The 20384-nt window shown below is 41.6% G+C and overlaps 1 protein-coding gene across 12 annotated transcripts in view; it reads left to right on the plus strand.

Moving 5' to 3' along the window:
- Positions 1 to 20384, plus strand: part of DCLK2 (doublecortin like kinase 2) — a 160091-nt gene that overhangs the window by 111855 nt on the left and 27852 nt on the right. For 7 of the 12 annotated variants that reach the window (XR_008617780.1, XR_008617782.1, XR_003680518.2 and 4 more), the window contains 3 exons: positions 9629 to 9704; positions 10538 to 10646; positions 12276 to 12333. Coding sequence is in view for 7 of the 12 variants with exons in the window: in XM_024126632.3 (XP_023982400.1) it covers positions 9629 to 9704; positions 10538 to 10646; positions 12276 to 12333 (243 nt within the window). In the remaining 5 variants the exon portion in view is untranslated. The remainder of the gene's footprint in view (positions 1 to 9628; positions 9705 to 10537; positions 10647 to 12275; positions 12334 to 20384) is intronic. The other 5 variants (XR_008617781.1, XR_008617783.1, XM_007113979.4 and 2 more) reach the window with 1 other exon arrangement.

Here is a 20384-nt window from a genome sequence, read left to right on the forward strand (position 1 = left end):
GACTTTCAAGGCTGTAGTAACTCAAGGCTTCAGAGTCAGGGGCACATCTGTGGACACTGGGGATGAAATGTCTCATGTTTTGATGCTGAAGTGTATGTCCAGGGGCTGTCTACTGTGAGCATTCTTGTTGGTTGAAAGAAGAAAGAAAAAAGTACATTTGGAACATTATCCAACATCTTGAGATTATAAACTGTCTGATGTGCTGATATTTTGTCTGATGAATGTCTCCTGGGTCTGCTGGTGGTGAAAGAGTTTCCAGATTTGTGAAGTGTGATGAAAGGGCTGGTAGTATCTCATACTGATTGGCAGAGCTAAAATGTAACTCTTTGACCTTCTGAACTCAAAACTTCTTTTCGAAGCTGTGAAATGTAAATCCACGGTAGCTTCTGACCTTCAACATTTTTGCTTTTCCCTGGAGCTTTGGCTTTTCTTTGGTATTTAAAACTAGTTGATGGTCTTCAGTACGAAGAGACTGACGACTTATATACCTCCTTTATTACCTCAGAAATGTTGGGTGGTGACTTCATCTCTGAACATAATTGATTTTGTTGACAGAAACAAAAGCAAAAGAGGGACTAAGCAGTTTTGAAGACTTCAGTGCCCTAACAAAGTAAATCATCACAGTGACTCTCAGATTCTGTTTGAGGACAGTGATTTGTACATTGTAGTTGTTAAGTTAAAGAAAAAAAGCATTTGGTGGGTAAATGGCTCACCTGGGTGGAAGCCCTTTTTTATGGGGGTGGAGGGAGAGTTTGCCAAGCAAATCAGTGTATAAATTGGATCAATTGTAAAAACTTTATTTGAATATAAGCAGCATATGTGTTTATCTTAAAACACCCCCTTATTCGTGAAAGTGGGTAATTAGACCTTCTTCTCGGTCACGCATTAGAAAATTGGATGGCGATAATACTTAGAGGTTGTGGTAGTGAGCTGGCCTGTGCCAGTGACAGACAGTGATAGCCTCCATTGTTGGCACTGAAGAGACAGGCACCTCCCCCACCATGCAGGCATCCTAGAAATTGGTGGTACCTCACACTGAAAGCGTGTAGACATGTTTAGCAGGTAGGTGTGGCCATACCACCTGTTGCTGAAAAATCCAGTAATCCAATAAGCCAAATCCAATGCTTGAAAGGCTCACTTATAGGGATGTGATGAGATTCTGTGCTGGTTTTGGCAGGCCATGTAGTCAACTGAGGTGGCAGTGATACTCAGAGGAACAGAAAGCCAAAGTCAGCAGGTTCCATACAGCTCCTTTTGTTACTGGGTCCAAGCTTGTACTGCTCACCACATGACAGGCTAATAAATTGAGAGAGGGGGCTTCCCTGGTGGCGCAGTGGTTGAGAGTCCGCCTGCCAATGCAGGAGACGCAGGTTCGTGCCCCAGTCTGGGAGGATCCCACATGCCGCTCCGTGGCACACGGGATCTTCCCGGACCGGGGCACGAACCCGTGTCGCCTGCATCGGCAGGCGGACTCTCCACCACTGTGCCACCAGGGAAGCCCTAAAGAGCATTCTTTTGATAGTTTTTTCAGGCCCCAGTCTGGGAGGATCCCACATGCCGCGGAGCGGCTGGGCCCGTGAGCCATGGCCGCTGAGCCTGCGCGTCCGGAGCCGGTGCTCCGCAACGGGAGAGGCCGCAACGAGAGAGGCCACAACAGTGAGAGGCCCGCGTACTGCAAAAAAATAAATAATAAATAGAGAGAGGAGTTGTTGAGGCAAGGATTAGAGACTTTATTCAGAAAGCCATCAGACAGAGAAGATGGAGGACTAGTGTCCCAAAGAACCATCTTACCTGAGTTAGAATCCGTTGTGGAGCACAGGCTCCGTGGCCATGGCTCATGGGCCCAGCCGCTCCGTGGCACACGGGATCTTCCCAGACCGGGGCATGAACCCGTGTCCCCTGCCGATGTGCCACCAGGGAAGCCCTCAAAAACCTTTTTTTTTTTTTTTTTTTTTTGCGGTACGTGGGCCTCTCACTGTTGGCCTCTCCCGTTGCGGAGCACAGGCTCCGGACGCACAGGCTCAGTGGCCACGGCTCACGGGCCCAGCCGCTCCGCAGCATGTGGGATCTTCCTGGACCGGGACACGAACCCGCGTCCCCTGCACTGGCAGGCGGATTCTTAACCACTGCGCCACCAGGGAAGTCCCAGCAAAACCTTCTTGGTGGCAGAATCCTTTGTTCTTTCAGCTGTCCATGTAGTTCAGGTCACAATGTTCCTCTCAGCCTCCAACAAGACAAATGTTATTATCTGTTCTGCAACTTTTTATCTCTATATGAATGGGAACATGTTATATCTTTAAAGGTCAGAGCCTTGAGAATGGGCTGTCCTGTATATTTCAGGCTATAAGCAACATTCTTTTAGTTATTAACTTGTAGCAAAAGCAATAGAATATAAAGGTTAAAGTAAAAGAAACATCCAGTATGGAGTCAGGTTTATTCTTCCCTATTAAACTTTCATGGACTTGAGCTGGCTACTGTCTCAAACTGGGTACATGCACAGACAGTGGGTTCTGTTTACTGCTGTTCTCCACTATGAACCAGTCACAAGTCTCAAGCACCACTGATTTTACCAAATGAAACCAAGTGTAAGGTATGGCTACAGATAAGAATACTTTGTATGTTACTCACCCTTAGGTGCTGATTCAGATTAATTGTTCTCATGTCTCATTACTAATACTGAAGTACTTCAAAGTAAATTATCACACCAATATTAAAGCAATAAAGCTTTTGTTTTTAAATGGATATCTAATTTATACCGGTTTTCCTTCTAATTAATGGAACTGATATTTCTGATATTTTTTTAAAAACACCTCAAAAATGATAATGAGGCAAATCTATTTACAAGTAATATCTAGAATACTGATTTTTAAAAAAATCTTCAGTACATTTCAGAGGTCATCTTTTTAAAGAAAAATTTTTCTTAAGATTGCTTTATGTGAGGAAAGGCTGTGTATTTATTTATCCACTTGTATATTATTTGACTAAATTATAAGAATGTGATTATAGTTATGTACTCTGAAAGCATGTTCTAAATATACCCCAGTTAATATTTTGATCAGTGAGTCTGGTATAGGGTACAAGACTTCTTGAGGAGGTCATAGTGTGAGACTAGCCGAATAGCCTGGGCTCTGCAGTCAGACCCGGGTTTAAATTCTGAATCCACATTTGCTGTGGCATTTGGGCAAGTTATATAACCTCTCTGAGCTTTGGTTTCTTCACAGATCGATGGAGATGATGATAATACCTAATTCATAAGATATAAAAGTACTCATTTTAGGACTTGGCACAAAGTAGGCATTCTGTAAACTGTAATGAGTTGCTTCTTTCCTTTTCTAACAAAGAGAACATTGTTCTTGGGCTATTGATGACTCACAATGGCTAGGTTACTGGGTGAATGACAGAGAGAACTTAAATTAAGATAGCTGGACAATTAATTACGATTACTGCCAGAAACTTCCTCCACGGAGGTTCTCAACCTTAGCTACACATTAGACCTTCTGTGGAGCTTAAAAAAATATTGATGCCTGGGCCCTACATGCAAGAATTCTTTAATCTGTGGTGCAGACTGGCAATAGAATTTTTCAAATCTTCCCTGGTAATTCTAATGTACAGCCAAGGACAGAGAACCACTGCTTTATAACAACCATACCCCGGGGTTTGTTCTGTTCTAAGCGTTTAAAAGTGTAAGAATTATATTGGAGGAAAAGCTTTCCTAAGAAAGTTCTCGTAGACCAGGGATTTATCTTCCTGTGGCCACATTTGGCCCAACGCCTGTTTTTCTCAATAAAGTTTTATTGGAACACAGCCATGCTCATTTGTTTCCATTTGGTCTGTGGCTGTTTTCACGCTACAACAGCAGAGCTGAGTAGTTGTGACAAAGACCATATGACCCACAAAGGCTAAAATTACTCTCTGGCCCTTTACAGAAAATGTTCCTGACCCTTGCAGTAGGCCACTTAAAAATTGAACCGTAGTGCTGTTTTCCAAGATGCATTCGAGAAAGTCAACTCACTACCCAAGTATATCTGCTAGATTCTGTTCAAATGCTTCCTTTTATGAAAAACCAAAATGAAGTTGGGACTATTAAGTAGTTCTATTAAGTTGCATTAATAGAACTATTTTTGCTACTTTTTTTTTTGAGAATTGCCTATTTCTGAGCAAAACTTCACAATTTTAGTATGGCACTTAACATTCTCTTTAAAGTCTAAGTTTTGTAGAAATAGGAAGAAATTTAATGTAGGACACTTTGACTTAACTTCCTTACTAAAAATGTGGAAAGCTGGCATGTTAATGGTTATCAAATGTACTTACTCAGCCCTGAATGCCCTTTTAAATGAAGCTAGTTGAGAGTCCTGTATAGCTTTTCCTGCCTGTTTAAAAAGTTCTTAGCAGAAGTAGATTCTTGTGCATTTTCCTTCCTTGCATACTCATAAAAATGGAGCTGCTGCTGCTGCTGCCGCTGCCAGAGAGTAGGTGGGTGGTGGCACAGTGGAGCAGGTCCCAGAGAACGTGCTCGGCGATGTCTTCAGTCTTTTTAATCACTTTCCTTTCTTCACTCACCAGGAAATATGTCCCCTCTGCTCCCCACCCCTAAAGATCATCACATCTTTTTGAACCAGTTAGTAATTACGGAGGATATCTTGAAAGAACCCAGTTGCTGCCATCCGTTTAAGCTTTATCGAGGAGCAGCTCACCCAAATGCAGCATCTAGGCACAGTCTTCGTGCCCTCTCAGCATCCTGGTTGCTGATGGAAGCAGGAAAGCTCATTCGCATTTTAAGAGATTTAAAAAAAAAATGTTCAGTTGGACAATAGAAATGGGACAGGTTTAATCAGGAATGCCATGTTTTAATCTCTCCTTGCTTCCATAAGAGAATAGTTCTCTTACAAGGGACAGGGAAATCCATAAATTCTGCCTGGTAAATGGTGGGAATTTTGTAGTCATAGCTTTCGCCCTAGTGTTTTCCTTCCTCTTTTGTCTGCATGTCTCTCACGGCACCGGGAATGCTTTGCTTTATATGTAACAATAGGCACTTCACATTTGCCAGAGATCTGTCCAGAGACCTTGGTGAATACCCAGCTTTTCTTGGATTCTCAGAGCACCAGGCTCTGTCGTCAGGAGGCCACGTGAGCTTAATTGCTAGCAGTGTGATTCCAGCACGCCAAGTGCAGATTCGTGCTTTAGCGAAGTGGTTCCCTCGCGTGGATCCTCACGGGCGTTCGTAACCATCAGAAGGAACCTTCAAATGGTTAGGTGAGGTTTCTGGGAAGGGTTTTAAGGGTGCACACACGCCTCTTCCTGAGACTGCAAGCTTCCGGCAGTAATGACCTTGGCCCTACATCTTTGCATCCTTTGCAGCCAGCACAGGTTGTAGCTGAGGGAGGAAAGGAAAACTGCCCGTGGGTCTAATCATGTCCTGTCTGTTGAGCTGTGTTATAATAAGATGATTCCCTCATTTCTTTATGTTTTCGTTTTCTTCATGAAAACTTTATTTTCAAATCAAGGAACCTATTGGGACAGGTAATCAGTTATGTCACTTCTGTTAACTCTCTAGTTTTTAAATGCTTGAGGTTTAGCACTTTGAAAAAAAATCATTCTGTTTGAGAGTCTTGAAAAATAATCTTCTTGCCATCATTCCTTGCTAAGAAAGCTGCATTTCCTGGTGATTTAGTGAAACTTTTGTCAGGTACACATGAAAGTAGCCTGTCACGTGGGCCTGTGCCCTCACGCTGCCCGTGAGGCAACCTCCGAGGCCGGGCTTCAGCCCAGTTGCTGGAGGACCAGCTTCTACCACCTGCTCTGGCTCCTTGCCACCTCTGAATCCCAACACAAACCAGGTTTGTTATTGCTGGACTGTACAGGGAATCAGGATAGGTGGGAATGGGGATTTAATCAAAAGAAACATTGAGAAAGTTACAGGGGTTGACAGGAGCTCAATAAACACTCCAGAGAGCCACACATCCATGTGAAAATGTACAAAGAGGTAAAAATGCCTGCATTTTAGCTCCTTCCAAGACTACCTTCTTAGCCCTTGAGTCAGAACATAGCAGCTTGCGATGAACTAACTTATTCGAATTAGCTCAAGAAAGAGACCTGTGAGGAGAACGTTACCTGCTTCCAGGAGAGCTGAGCAAGCAGGCCTGGGGGAAGGCAGGTCTTCGGACCTCAGCAGGGGGCGTGGGGTCTGCACGCTGCACACTCCCTCCAGCTCTGAGTGTTGGGAAGGGAGATGGTTCCTTCAGTGCCCAGGCTGGACCCAGCCAGCTGTGTCCTGAGGGCGTGAGGCTGCCCCGTTCTGGGCTGTGAGATATAGACATTCAGGTAAGCCGGCCACTGTCCGCTGCTGCTCCTGGACATTGACAGTCCACCTCCCCCATCCCTGTAACCCAAAGGCAAGCCGTGATCAAAGGGGATCTTTCCATTTTCTTTTTGAGATCTAAAACTTTCCCCAAAATGACATTCTTCTTATCTTTATTCCATTAAGAACGTGGCTGATACGAGTTTAATTTGGATCTCTTATTCCCATGACTGACAGTTTTGAATCTAGGAAGGGTTGGATTAGAAGTGGAACAGACTTCAAATGAATTATTTAGCAAAAGATCTCTTATAGCCATTGTACATTCAATAATTCAAAAGCATTTCTCAGACACTTACTTCAAGGCCCTATGCTAGATGTTTTGAGGAAAAATACTAATAACTAATATTGAGTTATTGTTACATGTCAGCGATCGTGCTAAGTGATTTTACATGCATGAGCTAATTTTAATTCTTTAGCACATCTTTGCGCTAGCTGCTGCTACTATCCCTATATTCAGAGCAGAAAATTAAGACTTAGAAAGTTTTAACAACGTTTCCAAAAAAAAAAAAAAATTATTGGAGGCTTCTCTGGTGGCGCAGTGGTTAAGAATCCGCTTGCCAATGCAGGGGACACGGGTTCAAGCCCTGGTCCAGAGAGTTCTCACATGCCGCAGAGCAACTAAGCCTGTGTGCCACAACTACTGAGCCTGCGCTCTAGGGACCACATGCCACAATTACTGAAGCCCGCGCGCTTAGAGCCTATGCTCCACAACAAGAGAAGCCACCGCAGTGAGAAGCCTGCGCACCGCAACGAAGAGGAGCCCCTGCTCGCCACAACTAGAGAAAGCCCGCGTGCGGCAACAAAGACCCAACGCAGCCAAAAATAAAAAAATAAAATAAATAAAGCTACTGAAAAAATTTTTTTTAAAAAGAAAGATTATTGGAGTTAATGTAAGTATAAAATACATGAGAAAAAGTGGTGGGACACAAGTTGGACAGGTAGGTAAGGGGATAAATCATGGCCTGAGTGCCATGCTGAAGACGTGTGGGTTAGTCTGTTGGTAACGAAGACCCAATGAGTTTCTGGGATCCTAGGGCCGATGTCAGAACTATCCTTCGGAAAAGCTTCTCTGGCTATAATCGTGGAGTGGGAGAGACTGATGGAACTGAGGAGGCCTCTGGTAGAGGTGCCGAGAGAAGCCGAGGACGACCAGGACTGGGGTAGTTGCTGTGGCCATGAAAGGAGCAGAGAATGCTGTGGTTTTTTTTTTTCAGCTTCCTTTTTATGTTCCCACTCTGGGGCTTGATTTTAAAAGTCTAGCTTTTAAACATTCTAGCATAGACTCCCGCTGAATTTGGAGTTGCCTTCAATTTCAGCAGAAAAAAAATAGAAAGAATAAAACGAACAAAAAAGCTCCATTTTGAGAAACTTTGTCCACCAAATTACCTGTATTGTGAGGAAACAGTGATTGAACTCTGAGCAGCCAGGTGTTCATCCGGCTGCAGCGTTTTCATCAGTTTAAGGGTGGCCAGAAAGCGACCCACACGCACACCCACGTTCCTGCATGACTACTCCCCTGTCAGAGTGTAGGACACACACACTTATGAGAGGTATGTTTGTCCCTCAGGAGGGGGCTCATTTGGTGGCTGTCACCACTGCTTTTCCGTGGCCCTGGGTTTCCTAGCAGGACACGCCACTCCTGGTTTTACTGTCCACAAAGGTGTGGTTACGTGGGACCTGAGAAAACAGCCTAATTTTTACGTGCCTCTCATTCTTGAGGCTCATATTTTGTTTTTGTTTTTTTTGTGGTATGCGGGCCTCCCTCTGTTGTGGCCTCTCCCGTTGTGGAGCACAGGCTCCGGACGCGCAGGCTCAGCGGCCATGGCTCACGGGCCCAGCCGCTCCGCGGCATGTGGGATCCTCCCAGACCGGGGCGCGAACCCGGTTCCCCTGCATCGGCAGGCAGACGCGCAACCACTGCGCCACCAGGGAAGCCCCGAGGCTCATATTTTATCCCCAAAGAACTTCTGGATGATCCTGTTTGAAGGAATGTTGTTAAGTATTGGGTTTTCCTGGATTGAACCAAACTCAACATCTGTGAGGTTCTCCACTTCACCCAGAGGAAGAGAGTGGACTCATTGTCTCCGGCTTGTGGGCACTGTGGGAAGGGTAGGTCCCTGCTCTAGACCTGTGCTATCTGTGCTTTCATTTAGCAAGCGTGAATTAAGTAGTGTGTGCACCAGGCCCTGTGCTGCACATGGAAGATGCAGGGATGAAGAAGGCACAGCTGCTATGGGGCAGAAGCTGCCAGGATAGTTTGGGCCTAGAGGCAAGCATGTAAACATACCAGCACAAAAAATGCCAAAGATGCTTCTCAGTATTTGGTAAGTCTTTTGATGTTTAAACTCCTGAAAGGAATACTTTTTCTTTTTTTGAGAGAGAAGAAAGAAAATTAAAGATGAAAGAGAAAAGATTGAGTTTGAAAGTGTAATAGCCCTTGGAAATTAAGAGAAAAATTCCATAAGCCTACAGAATAATAAAGAAATAATAAAATAAAATAGTAATAAATAAATATATGAATAATAGTCATAATATGAGTTTTTCAGTTTACCTAAGAACTAGAGATATTTCTGTGTTAGACTGGGAACTTCAGCTTTTTGGGAAGTTGGAACCTACCTAAAAGCTTTATCTTGTATCCCCCTCTGGTTCCTAGCAAAAAAACCTCCTTATGATGCTTCAGAGGAATTCCTGCTGTCTTAGGGTGGCGAAGGAGTTGATTGAGCCAGGGCTGTTCTCTGGGTCCTGAAGCTACAGGGGGGTGCGGAAGGTGATGCACTTCCGGACATAGGGCTGGACTTCTGAGAAGAGCTCGACCCTAGCAGGGACTCTGGTGGTCAGCCAGGGTGTGGGGAAAGGTGGGGAATGTGGGATCTGGGGACCCTGTGCTGACGTTCTTGTAATTATCTATAGTTCTAAGCCTTCTTGGGCCGCTAGTAACTACCTTGTTCATGGGTGATGCTGTGAAAGTCTCCTTATTTTACTTCGTTGAGATCAAAAGTAACACAGTATCAAAGAAGAGTAACATGTGTCAATTTTCCTGATACTAATATGAATTGAAAATACTGTATCTAAGGAAGAACTGTTTTAATGGGATTGTATATCAGGAGATAGGTGACATGAGAAGCAAGAGGATGCTTCTTCTGTTTCTGTACCATTTTATTTTACTGTTTTTGCATTCTATTATATAAGCATTTTCTGTTCTCTCAAGGATGAGCTAGCTAAAGATTCAGAAACCTATCCTGATAAATAATGGGCACTCTCCTCTTTCAGCAGATGTCTGCACGTGGCCGATCTTCTTCCAATGTAAATGGCGGGCCTGAACTTGATCGTTGCCTGAGTCCTGAAGGTAGTTGTCAGTCTATGATTACTTCTATAAGGGAAGCCATCCATGTGAGCTTGGTCGCCCCCCAAACCCACTTGTGCTAAATTATCTCCCTACACAGCAGTGGGATCCTGACACCAGTTCGCCTGTTTAGCCTTATTGGGCAGGGGTCACATCAATATGTGTAGAATCTCGTTAACTAAGCTCCCCAATTTCAAATTTTAGTCTTGGGTTTCCTTTATTTTTCTTTAGTGGCAATCTGCTCACAATTCCTAAATGTAGACTTTCCTTGTTCTTAGATAACTTTAAGTGGGTTTCTTTGTTTGATGTCAGCTATGTACAGGGCACTGGGGATACATTGTGAAACGTGGTCGATCTTAACCACTTCCTTCTCCTGCCCCTCCCCCCTCTCCTTTTTGAGGACACTTTGAGCCAGAAATTAGCCTTAACAAGGTATCCTAAGTAGCCAGAATTTTCTTTACTAGAAAATCTTGAAGAGAAAATTTCTAAGATTAAGTCCCCATTATCATTCCCTCCCCCTTTCTCCAGAGCTGACAAAAAGTTTACAGAGTTTTGGTTAGACTTCCCTTTTACCCAAAGCTAATCACTTATTTTCAGCTGATATTTCAGGGATTTGTTAGGTTTATTGATTTTGTTGGTTTCTGATTCCAACCAACAAGGCCAAAAGGAAATTGGTGATTCAGGTGTTCTGTTCAGAGAATATGCTCAGAGGATTTTCTTTAGTTTTACCACAGATTTAGAAATAACTCCATTGTGATTTATTATTTCACCAATCTGTAGGAATCAAGGTGAAATGTGATGTGTTCATTAGACTTTGTGTTTATCCTTTTTTGCAGGTGTGAATGGAAACAGGTGCTCTGAATCCTCAACTCTTCTTGAGAAGTACAAAATTGGGAAGGTTATTGGTGATGGCAATTTTGCAGTAGTCAAAGAGTGCATGGACAGGTGAGTGGATAGTGAGGATAATCGTTTGTTCACCGACACATACGTCTCTCCTTTGGAGTTTATTCTTATCTGAATGAACGAAAGGCCTTCTTAAAGAGTCTACTCTTAGGACTAGTGTTTTGCACACCCACAGGCAACTTGACAGGGGAAAATATATGTATACATGTAGAATATAAACCTGCTTTGTACTTGGGAGATATATCAGGTCTCATCCATGAGCCAGAGAAAAATGGGAAAGAGTACAATTCATTAAAAAAAAAAAAAATCTCCTATAGCACTTATCTGTGCCAGGCTCTATTCTCAGTGCTGTACTTATGTTAAGTCATTAACCCTCTCAGCTAATAATTAGTTGCATATTATCAGTAGTTCAGGTTACATGAGCTCTGACTTTATTCAATATCAGAATCAGCCAACTTTTGCTCATATTAAAATTATATTTTTGCTTGTCCGGCCTTATTTTGTTTAAGGTCCTAATTTCTCAGATGGTAACAAATCCATTCTTTTACATTCCAGGCCTTTTGTAAACAATATTAAAACTGGAAAAGACTCAGATTAGAGTCTTTGTGTTTATAGCCTGTTATTCTAGCTGTTCTAAGTGGTAATTTTTGTTGTGGTGGTGGGAGGTGGGTGGGGGGGAGTTTTCCAGAAAGTTCTGGTGACTACAGTTTTCCTGTTCTGCTACATCTCCAGTGAAGCTTTACTGCTCCTTATATGGTACACAAAGTAGCTCCCTGTCTTCTAAGCCCCTCTGCTTAGCTCTGGTACACAGATTGCTGCTCAAGCAGCAAGCATCTAAAATATGACTTCTAAAGACTCATTAGAAATCTGAGGCAGTGTTTGGTTTCTATTATGGAGAAGCAGTTTAAATAAAAGTTATTCTTCCAAGGTAGGTCTCATCAGTGTGTACTGTGACCACCTGGCAAAAGCAGCATGTGCTTGAGAGAACTAACCTATTCCAAGAATACCACAGTGTTCTTTCTTGAACTGCTTTCCTATTCTAAAAGATGTATTTTTGACATGTTCAGATTAAATTATACTAAAGGTGATTAAAAGTTAAATAACAACATCAGGATTCTTGTGTCAAATGAATGATGTCTCTAGTACCAGATATGGACGTTTAAAGGTGTGGATAAGGTGGCACCAGATCCTAAGTGGAGTTTTGGCTGAGAAATAGAGACTGAAAGTCTAGGGACTTTTCAGTTTTGAATTATGGGCTAATTAGTGACTAATGGACTCATGTAAAGACATTGATAAAAGAAAATTTTCTGTTACTTTGATTCATTTTTCTTAATTTTATTCTGTCTCCTAAGAGAACTATTTTTGAGATTTAAGTATGGAAGAACAGCTTCTTGTCCAAGTCTGATACAACAGAATTTAAATACTTTAAATATGTGAGTTACTTAATATTGTAATGATTAATAGTTATAAAAGGAGATTGACAGTGTGGCTTTGTGGGTTTAAAAAAAATCTTTTGTGGGTATTTTTCTCCCTTACCCCACTCAGCATCCTCTCTGGTGTATAGAGAAGGAAGCCACTCTTTTTTCCCTGGGTCTGTGCTGTAGAGGAAATCAGGATGGATGGTGTCTTTGATTTATGTCTTTAAATGGCCTTCCTCTGATTATTCCATAGGTCCACAGGAAAGGAGTTTGCCCTAAAGATTATAGACAAAGCCAAATGTTGTGGAAAGGTACAGTATACATAACTGTTTTGTAAAAGAAACTGAAAAAACTTAGAGATGTTTACTGCGGTGAAGGAATTTAAGTGGTGATTTGACAAGATCATAATAGGAATAGTCTGCTGATAGTAGCCGGGGAAACCTTATCAAGCTTTTTTTTTTTCCCTGCCATTTTTTCAGAAACCTTAATCCTAAAACAGTAAATTGATTTGATCTTTGTCCTAACAATTGAAAAATACAAGTTCTCCTCTCTGGGAGATTTCTATATGAAAACCCAGCAACACACAAAAGGTGCCTCAAGAACTGTGAGGGTTCTGAGACTTTTCAAACTAAGAAATTAGCCTTCCAGCTTTGTAGATGTGGCAGAAGACACAAGGTTCCTGGGTCAGAGACAAAAACTATTACTGGTGCCATAGCAGATAGCATGAGCTCCATGCTTGCACTGGTTCCCCTTAACTCCCAAAGCCCACAGAAGTGATGCAGAGGGGCCCAGCTGGATGCTGTCCACACAGTGGGTTTGTGTCACAGTGGAGGACCCCCAAGCTTAGGAACCCCCCAATCTTATGAGGGGGCCACTAGCATCCTACCCAGCCTCTGCCCCAGAGGAGAGCATTATTTTTATTATCATGGTCAGGAAACAAATCGGCCCTCCACCCCTGGGGGAGACTCTGTCTCTGTGTTCCAAGGGTGTTTGCTCTACAGACATACTTGGAAAGATAGTTTGTAACTAAAGCTGATGTGGGATGTGCAGAAACACCATGGATTGTCTCCCCAAATGGATGAACTTTTTTCTCTGTCCTACTCTGAAGATGGGACTGGGAAAAAAATCAAATGATGGAATGCTGCTAGATTACTGCCATTTCAACTATGTTTGAAAGGATAATTATTCTACAATAGTGATGACAAAGACCTTTTTAGATTCCTTTCTGCTAAGTAGCATAGCAGTTAAGAGAGCAGGCTCTAGGGCCTTCCCTAGAAGGTGGTGCAGTGGTTAAGAATCCACCTGCCAATGCAGGGGACACGGGTTCGAGCCCTAGTCTGGGAAAATCCCACATGCCGTGGAGCAACTAAGCCCGTGCGCCACAACTACTGAGCCGGCACTCTAGAGCCCGCGAGCCACAACTACTGAACCCGCATGCCTAGATCCCATGCTCCACAACAAGAGAAGCCACCGCAATGAGAAGCCTGCGCACCGCAATGAAGAGTAGCCCCCGCTCGCCGCAGCTAGAGAAAGCCCACGTGCAGCAACAAAGACCCAACGCAGCCAAAAATAAATAAATAAATAAATAAATTGAAAAAAAGAGAGAGAAGGCTCTAGAACTCATGGTCCAACTCTGAGCTCCTCGCGCTTGTGGTGCTGAGCACTTGAAGTATGGCCAGTCTGAACTGAAATGTACTCTCAGCGTAAAACACAACTGATTTTGAAGACTTAATGCTAAAAGAAGAATGTAAGATACTTCATTAATATCTTTTGTATTTGATTACATGTTGAAATGATAATATCTTGGATATATTGGGTTAAATAAGTTATACATTTTACCTGCTTTTTATATTTTTTAACATGGCTACTAGAAAACTTAAATTTACATATGTGGATCACATTTCTATTGAATAGTACTACTCTAGAGCCAGATTGTATAAAGTTTAATCCTGGCTCTGCTTCTTTTTGCTGTATGACCTTGGAAAAATTAGTTAACCCCTCTGTGCCTCTGTTTCTTCCTATAAAATGCAGTTGTTAATAATATCGAAGGCATAGGTTATTGTGAATTAATTGAATTAAAGCATAGAAAACATGTAGAAAAGTACCAGTATATAACAAGAATTTAACACATGTTAACTATTAATATTATTAATATGTCAGAGGAATTCGGAAGTTATAGCTAGGAGGATTTGATGTGATAGCAGTGGTTTTATATTTATGGAACTCCTAAAACTATTCTTCAGACATTTACAAAATTGTGTATTTTTAACAGGAAACTTAAAATATTATGATACAGTGTTAGAAGAGTTTTCTCAGAGACCCAGAATGGAAAATCCAATAGGCAAATTTGTCATACACTTTTTTTTTTTTTTTTTTAACTACATTGTGACAGCTAATGAAGCAGAGTCTGTGCAAAATGCCCGCCTTTTCTTTGAATAAGGATTTTTCTAAATGTAATTTTCTTTGCATAATTCTATGTGTTTTCAGTTATTGTGCTAACAATTTTATTACACTTTCAGCTGCAAAGCCTGTCTCCATATGTAAGTAGGTGTTGCTCTTTGTATCTGATATTGTGTGATTTAAGCAGAATGTGTCATAATTTTGGGAGCCAAGTTCTAAACAACTGTATTAAAGTATTTTTTCAAAAAAGTTTAAAAATAATTGCTCTGGTAAGGATATTGTTTACATGATTAAAATTTAAGCAGCTGTCTCAGTAATGGAAAAAAAAATCTTTATGCAAAAAAATCAGTCTGGTACACTAAGTGATGAGGCAAATGAATAGGTCACTTCAAACATTTGGATCTTATTTTTCCTTCTTATTGAATGTCATTTTATTTTTATAATTCATGATCCTATACTTATTTCCATCCTTATATTTTGCTTATTTGAACAATTATTTCCACATTGACTATAAAAAATTATAACGTTAAAACTTTAAAAAAAAACTGAAGTATAGTTGACTTACAATATTGTGTTAGTTTCAGGTGTACAGCAAAGTGGTTCAGTAATTTTTTCAGATTATGTTTCATTATAGGTTATTATAGGATATTGAATATAATTCCCTGTGTTATACAGTAAATCCTTGTTACTTATCTATTTTATATAAAGTAGTTTGTATCTGTTAATCCCATACTTGTTTTGTTCTAAATAGGTAGATTTTTCCACTAAATTTTATAGTTAGGAAAAAAATTGGTATAGAGAATTTGCTTTTTTTTTATAAATTTATTTTATTTATTTATTTGGCTGTGTTGGGTCTTCGTTTCTGTGCGAGGGCTCTCTCTAGTTGGTGGCGAGCGGGGGCCACTCTTCATCGCGGTGCGCGGGCCTCTCACTGTCGCGGCCTCTCTTGTTGCGGAGCACAGGCTCCAGATGCGCAGGCTCAGTAGTTGTGGCTCACGGGCCCAGTTGCTCCGCGGCATGTGGGATCTTCCCAGACCAGGGCTCGAACCCGTGTCCCCTGCATTGGCAGGCAGATTCTCAACCACTGCACCACCAGGGAAGCCCAGAATTTGCTTTTTTAAAACAAAATCTAAGGGGAGGTATTCAGCCACTCTTCGGGGGCATCGTTCATTACCTCTGCCTTGTGGGTTGTATACAGAAAAGTAATAATGCTGAAAATAATATCTGCCATTTATCAAAATGTATTATCTATCCAAAATGTATTATCTATCCATTTATCAAAATGTATTATCTATCCAGACTTGGACATATAGGAATTTTGCATATTATCTTTAATGACTTGCAAAACAGATGTACTGGTTTTACAGATAAAGAAACAGAAATTCAAATTAAATAGCTTCCCAAAAGTTACACAGAAGCAGAGCAGTGATTGGACCTTTGGGCTAGTTGGTTGCACAGCCAGTCTACACTGGCCAATTTACCATGATCCCTCTCCAAGTTCAATTTATGCATTTGTTCCTATAATAAAAACCTGGGAAAAATTCTTAACCTCTGGTTTTCTGTTTGCTTTTCTGTAATGTACAAGATTAATTCACTTGTTTACCTAACATATGATGTTTGTGCAAGGAGTAAGGTAATACTTATTACCTTATTATAATTGGTAGGTAATAAGTGATACTGTGCTAGGAATAAGGTAATTTAACATTAATACCAGTTCCATAAAGTGTTATGGGAGTTCAGGGTAGCACATGAGAGAGAAGTAGGCGCTCAGTGGAGATGCCTTAGAGCAAGAAGCATTCGAGCTGGATTTGAGCTGTAGGTACGGCTTGAGTAGGCAGTAATGACAGAAAAGTTTTTGAGGCGGCCAGCGCAGCCTGAGTAGCGGCCCAGAAGATGGAAAGCATGTTGCGTTCCTCCAAGTAAGAGGTTTTCTTTTTCTTTTTAAAAAATATTTATTTATTTATTATTTATTTATTTTGGCTGTGCTGGGTCTTCGTTGCGGCACGCGGGATCTTCATTGCAGCATGTGGACACTTAGTTGCAGCATACAAACTCTTAGTTGCAGCATGCATGCAGGATCTAGTTCCCTGACCAGGGATCGAACCCGGGCCCCCTGCGCTGGGAGTGCGGGCCACTGGACCACCAGGAAAGTCCCTCAGTAGGAGATTTTCTTAAATTGATTTATAATGTTGTGTTAGTTTCTGGTTTACAGCAAAGAGATTCAGTTATACATATGTATTTTTTTTCATATTCTTTTTCATTATAGGTTATTACAAGATATTGAATATACAATAGTTCCCTGTGCTGTATAGTAGGACCTGGTTGTTTATCTACTGGGTTGGCCAAAAAGTTCATTTGTTTACTGAATATGTTGTTCAGTAAAGTTCTTTGTGAAAATGAAAAATGTGTCTTTTATTTTTACTTTAAACCAAACAGACTTTCTGGCCAACCCAGTATTTTATATGTAGTAGCTTGTATCTGTTAATCCCAAACTCCTAATTTATCCCTCCGCCACCCCCTTTCCCCGTTGGTAACCATAAGTTTGTTTTCTATATCTGCGAGTCTGTTTCTATTTTGTAGATACGTTCATTTGTGTCATATTTTAGATGCCACATATAAGTAATATCATATGGTATTTGTCTTTTTCTGTCTGACTTACTTCACTTAGTATGATAATCTCTAGGTCTATCCATGTTGCTACAAATGGCATTATTTCATTCTTTTTATGGCTGAGTAATATTCCCTTGTATATATGTACCACATTTTCTTCATACATTCATTTTTTGATGGACGTTTAGGTTGCTTCCATGTCTTGGCTATGGTATATAGTGCTGCTATGAACACTGGGTTGCATTATCTTTTCAAATTAGAGTTTTCTCTGGATATATGCCCAGGAGTAGGATTGCTGGATCATACGGTAACTCTATTTTTAGTTTTTTAAGGAACCTTCATACTGTTCTCCGTAGTAGCTGCACCAATTTAAATTCCCACCAACAGTGTATGAGGGTTCCCTTTTCTTGACACCCTCTCCAGCATTTATTATTTGTAGACTTTTTAATGATGGCCGTTCTGACCGGTGTGAAGTGATACCTGAATGTAGTTTTGATTTGCGTTTCTCTGATAATTAGCGATGTTGAGTATCTCTTCATGTACCTATTGGCCATCTGTATGTCTTCTTTGGAGAAATGTCTGTTTAGGTCTTCTGCCCATGTTTTGATTGGGTTGTTTGTTATTTTGTTATTGAGTTGTATGAGCTGTTTATACATTTTGGAAATTAAACCCTCATTGGTCGCATCGTTTTTGCAGATATTTTCTCCCAGTCCATAGGTTGTCTTTTTGTTTAGTTTATGGTTTCCTTTGCTGTGCAAAAGCTTATAAATTTAATCAGGTCCCGTTGGTTTATTTTTGCTTTTATTTCTATTGCCTTGGGAGACTGACCTAAGAAAACATTGCTATTATTAATGTCAGAGAATGTTTTGCCTGTGTTCTCTTCTGGGAGTTTTATGCTGTCCTGTCTTATATTTAAGTCTTTAAGCCATTTTGAGTTTATTTTTGTGTATGGTGTGAAGGAGTGTTGTAACTTTATTGATTTACATGCCACATAGGAGATTTTTGCAAGATCTACCTTGGGGCCAAATTTAAGGAGGCTTTTGAGAAGGCTATGGTGTCTGTAAATTTAAGAATTCTTCCAAGTTTGATATTCTAAATAATATTCATTCTAAATATTTATTGAATTCCCATGGTGTATGAAGCCCTGAGCTTTCTGTTGTGGTGCTTAGAAGTGGTCCTTCCTTCTCTTCCCAGAGTTCTGTGTTCATTATCTACATGCTATGGGTCCAGGCAGGACATAAATCCAAATGTATATTGTATTAGTTTCCTGAGGCTGTTGGAATAAATTACCACAAACTTAGTGGCTTACAACGGAAATTTATTTTCTCACAGTTCTGGCGGCTAAAAGTCTGAAGTGCACACTCCCTCTGGAAGCTTTAGGGGAGAATCTGTACCTTAATTCTAAGTAGCTTCTGGTGGCTGACAGTATTCCTTGGCTTGTGGCCACCTCACTCCAAACCCTGCCTCCGTCTTCACCTCCCTCTCTTCTGTGTGTCTGTTTTTCCTCTTTTGTCTGTGAAATCTCCCTCTGCCTCTGTCTCATAAAGACACTTGTGATGGCACCCAGATAATCCACTGTTATCTCTTCGTTGCAGTGTCTTTAATCACATCTCCAAAGACATTTTTTCAAATACAGTAATATTAACAAGTTCCAGGCATTAAGACTTGGTAACTTTGTGTGGCCGTTATTCAACCAACCACACGCATCCACCGCAGAAATTACATGTAGCGATCTGAGCATCTCATCTCTCTCGCCGCATGATCCTCAGCAGTACTCACCCCACAATATAGATACCAGCTGTAAAGCCACTGTTGACCGAGAGCAGCGCATGATGTGTTTATGTCTTCTGCTTTCTTGAGCACTTCAGAACGAGCTGTGCTAGTTGCTGGAGGGCGAGGTAAACAGAAAGCCCCGGGACAGCAGGGTGAGGGCTGTGGTTGGAGTAGAGCGCAGGGGCACTGAGAACAAATTCGAGGGGCTCCTAACCCAGTCACAGTTGAGCAGGGGAGGCCACCTGGAGGAGGTGAGGTCTCATGTGGTGCTGAGGGGGTAAATAGGAGTTCACCAAGAAGTGGGGAAAGAGAGCTCCAGACAAAACCGCCTGTGCAAGTGCCTGGAGGTCTAGATAAGAGATTGGCAAAAGGGATAAAATGGGAATGGATGTATCCCGAGGCTATTGAGAAGGCAGACCTGGCAGGGATCGGTGATTGATTGGCTGTGCAGGAGGATGCAGGAAGGAGGGTCCGGGTGGAATTCCTGTCTGCTCTGGGCAGTCAGGTTCATTCAGTGAGACAAAGGACACAGGAGGGAAGGACTGGAGACGAGATGATTCGTTTGGTTTGAGAGAGCTGTTTATTCCGCGAATCTGTTTCTCTCTGGCTGTCTCTCTCTCTTTTGTCTGTTAAAAACCACCCTGTCCAAGGATAGGGCAGTATCCTTTGCCAAGTGAGCGGTTTTCTTTGTCATTTACTCTCGCATACAAAACTGTGGAACATCGCCATGAAATGATTCATGTGTAAATTATTTGGAGTTAGAATCATGAATCACTTAACATAAATAATGGTAGATGACTGAATAATGCAAGTTCAGTGCAGTGCATGATGTTCACGTTGTATTTAGAAATATTTCCCTGGAAAATGTAACCTAGAGAGCATTTTTATATATTAGAAACAAAGATTACATACGGGTTGCATAAGAAATAGGAAGATAACGTTTGTAAAGATTTTTGTGCATTGTTTTGTTTTGCTTCCGAGGATGGTTTACGTTAAAAAGGGGATTGTTCCTTCAAAGACATATTTACATGCATCGTCAGAGGTTGGGAAACAAAGGCAAATAGCTGCCACATCCCAACAAAAACCTTCACTATGTGCATAGAATACTAGCCATTGTTGAGTAGCATACAGTAAGCCGAGATAATAAATAATGGTGGAGAAAATGTTGCAATACTCACTTCATGTTTGAAATGTAACACTGCCCAGAGGCCCTGGGAGAAGTTCCACGATGCGTCTCAGAAGACTCTCTGTTGTGCCTTTTAATGAAAAAGATAACTTTGGGGAGGTGTAGTCTCCGTATGTGGTAGACTCCTTATTTTAGCTCCAATTTGAGAGAATTCTTGGGGTACTGGTGATGGGGATTATTTTACATATGTCACTCTAAATTAGCATCACAGACGGAGCCCCTGAAGAGAGGTAAATTTATAGACTCTCCCAACCTGGGGGACATGGGGAGGAGGGAGGAGAACCGATGTGATAGTTCCACTTAGCTTAAAAATCAAACACCCCTGGGCTTCCCTGGTGGCGCAGTGGTTGAGAGTCCGCCTGCCGATGCAGGGGATGCGGGTTCGCGCCCCGG

The sequence above is a fragment of the Physeter macrocephalus genome, chromosome 7 (assembly GCF_002837175.3).
Source record: "Physeter macrocephalus isolate SW-GA chromosome 7, ASM283717v5, whole genome shotgun sequence".
Lineage (NCBI taxonomy): Eukaryota > Metazoa > Chordata > Mammalia > Artiodactyla > Physeteridae > Physeter > Physeter macrocephalus.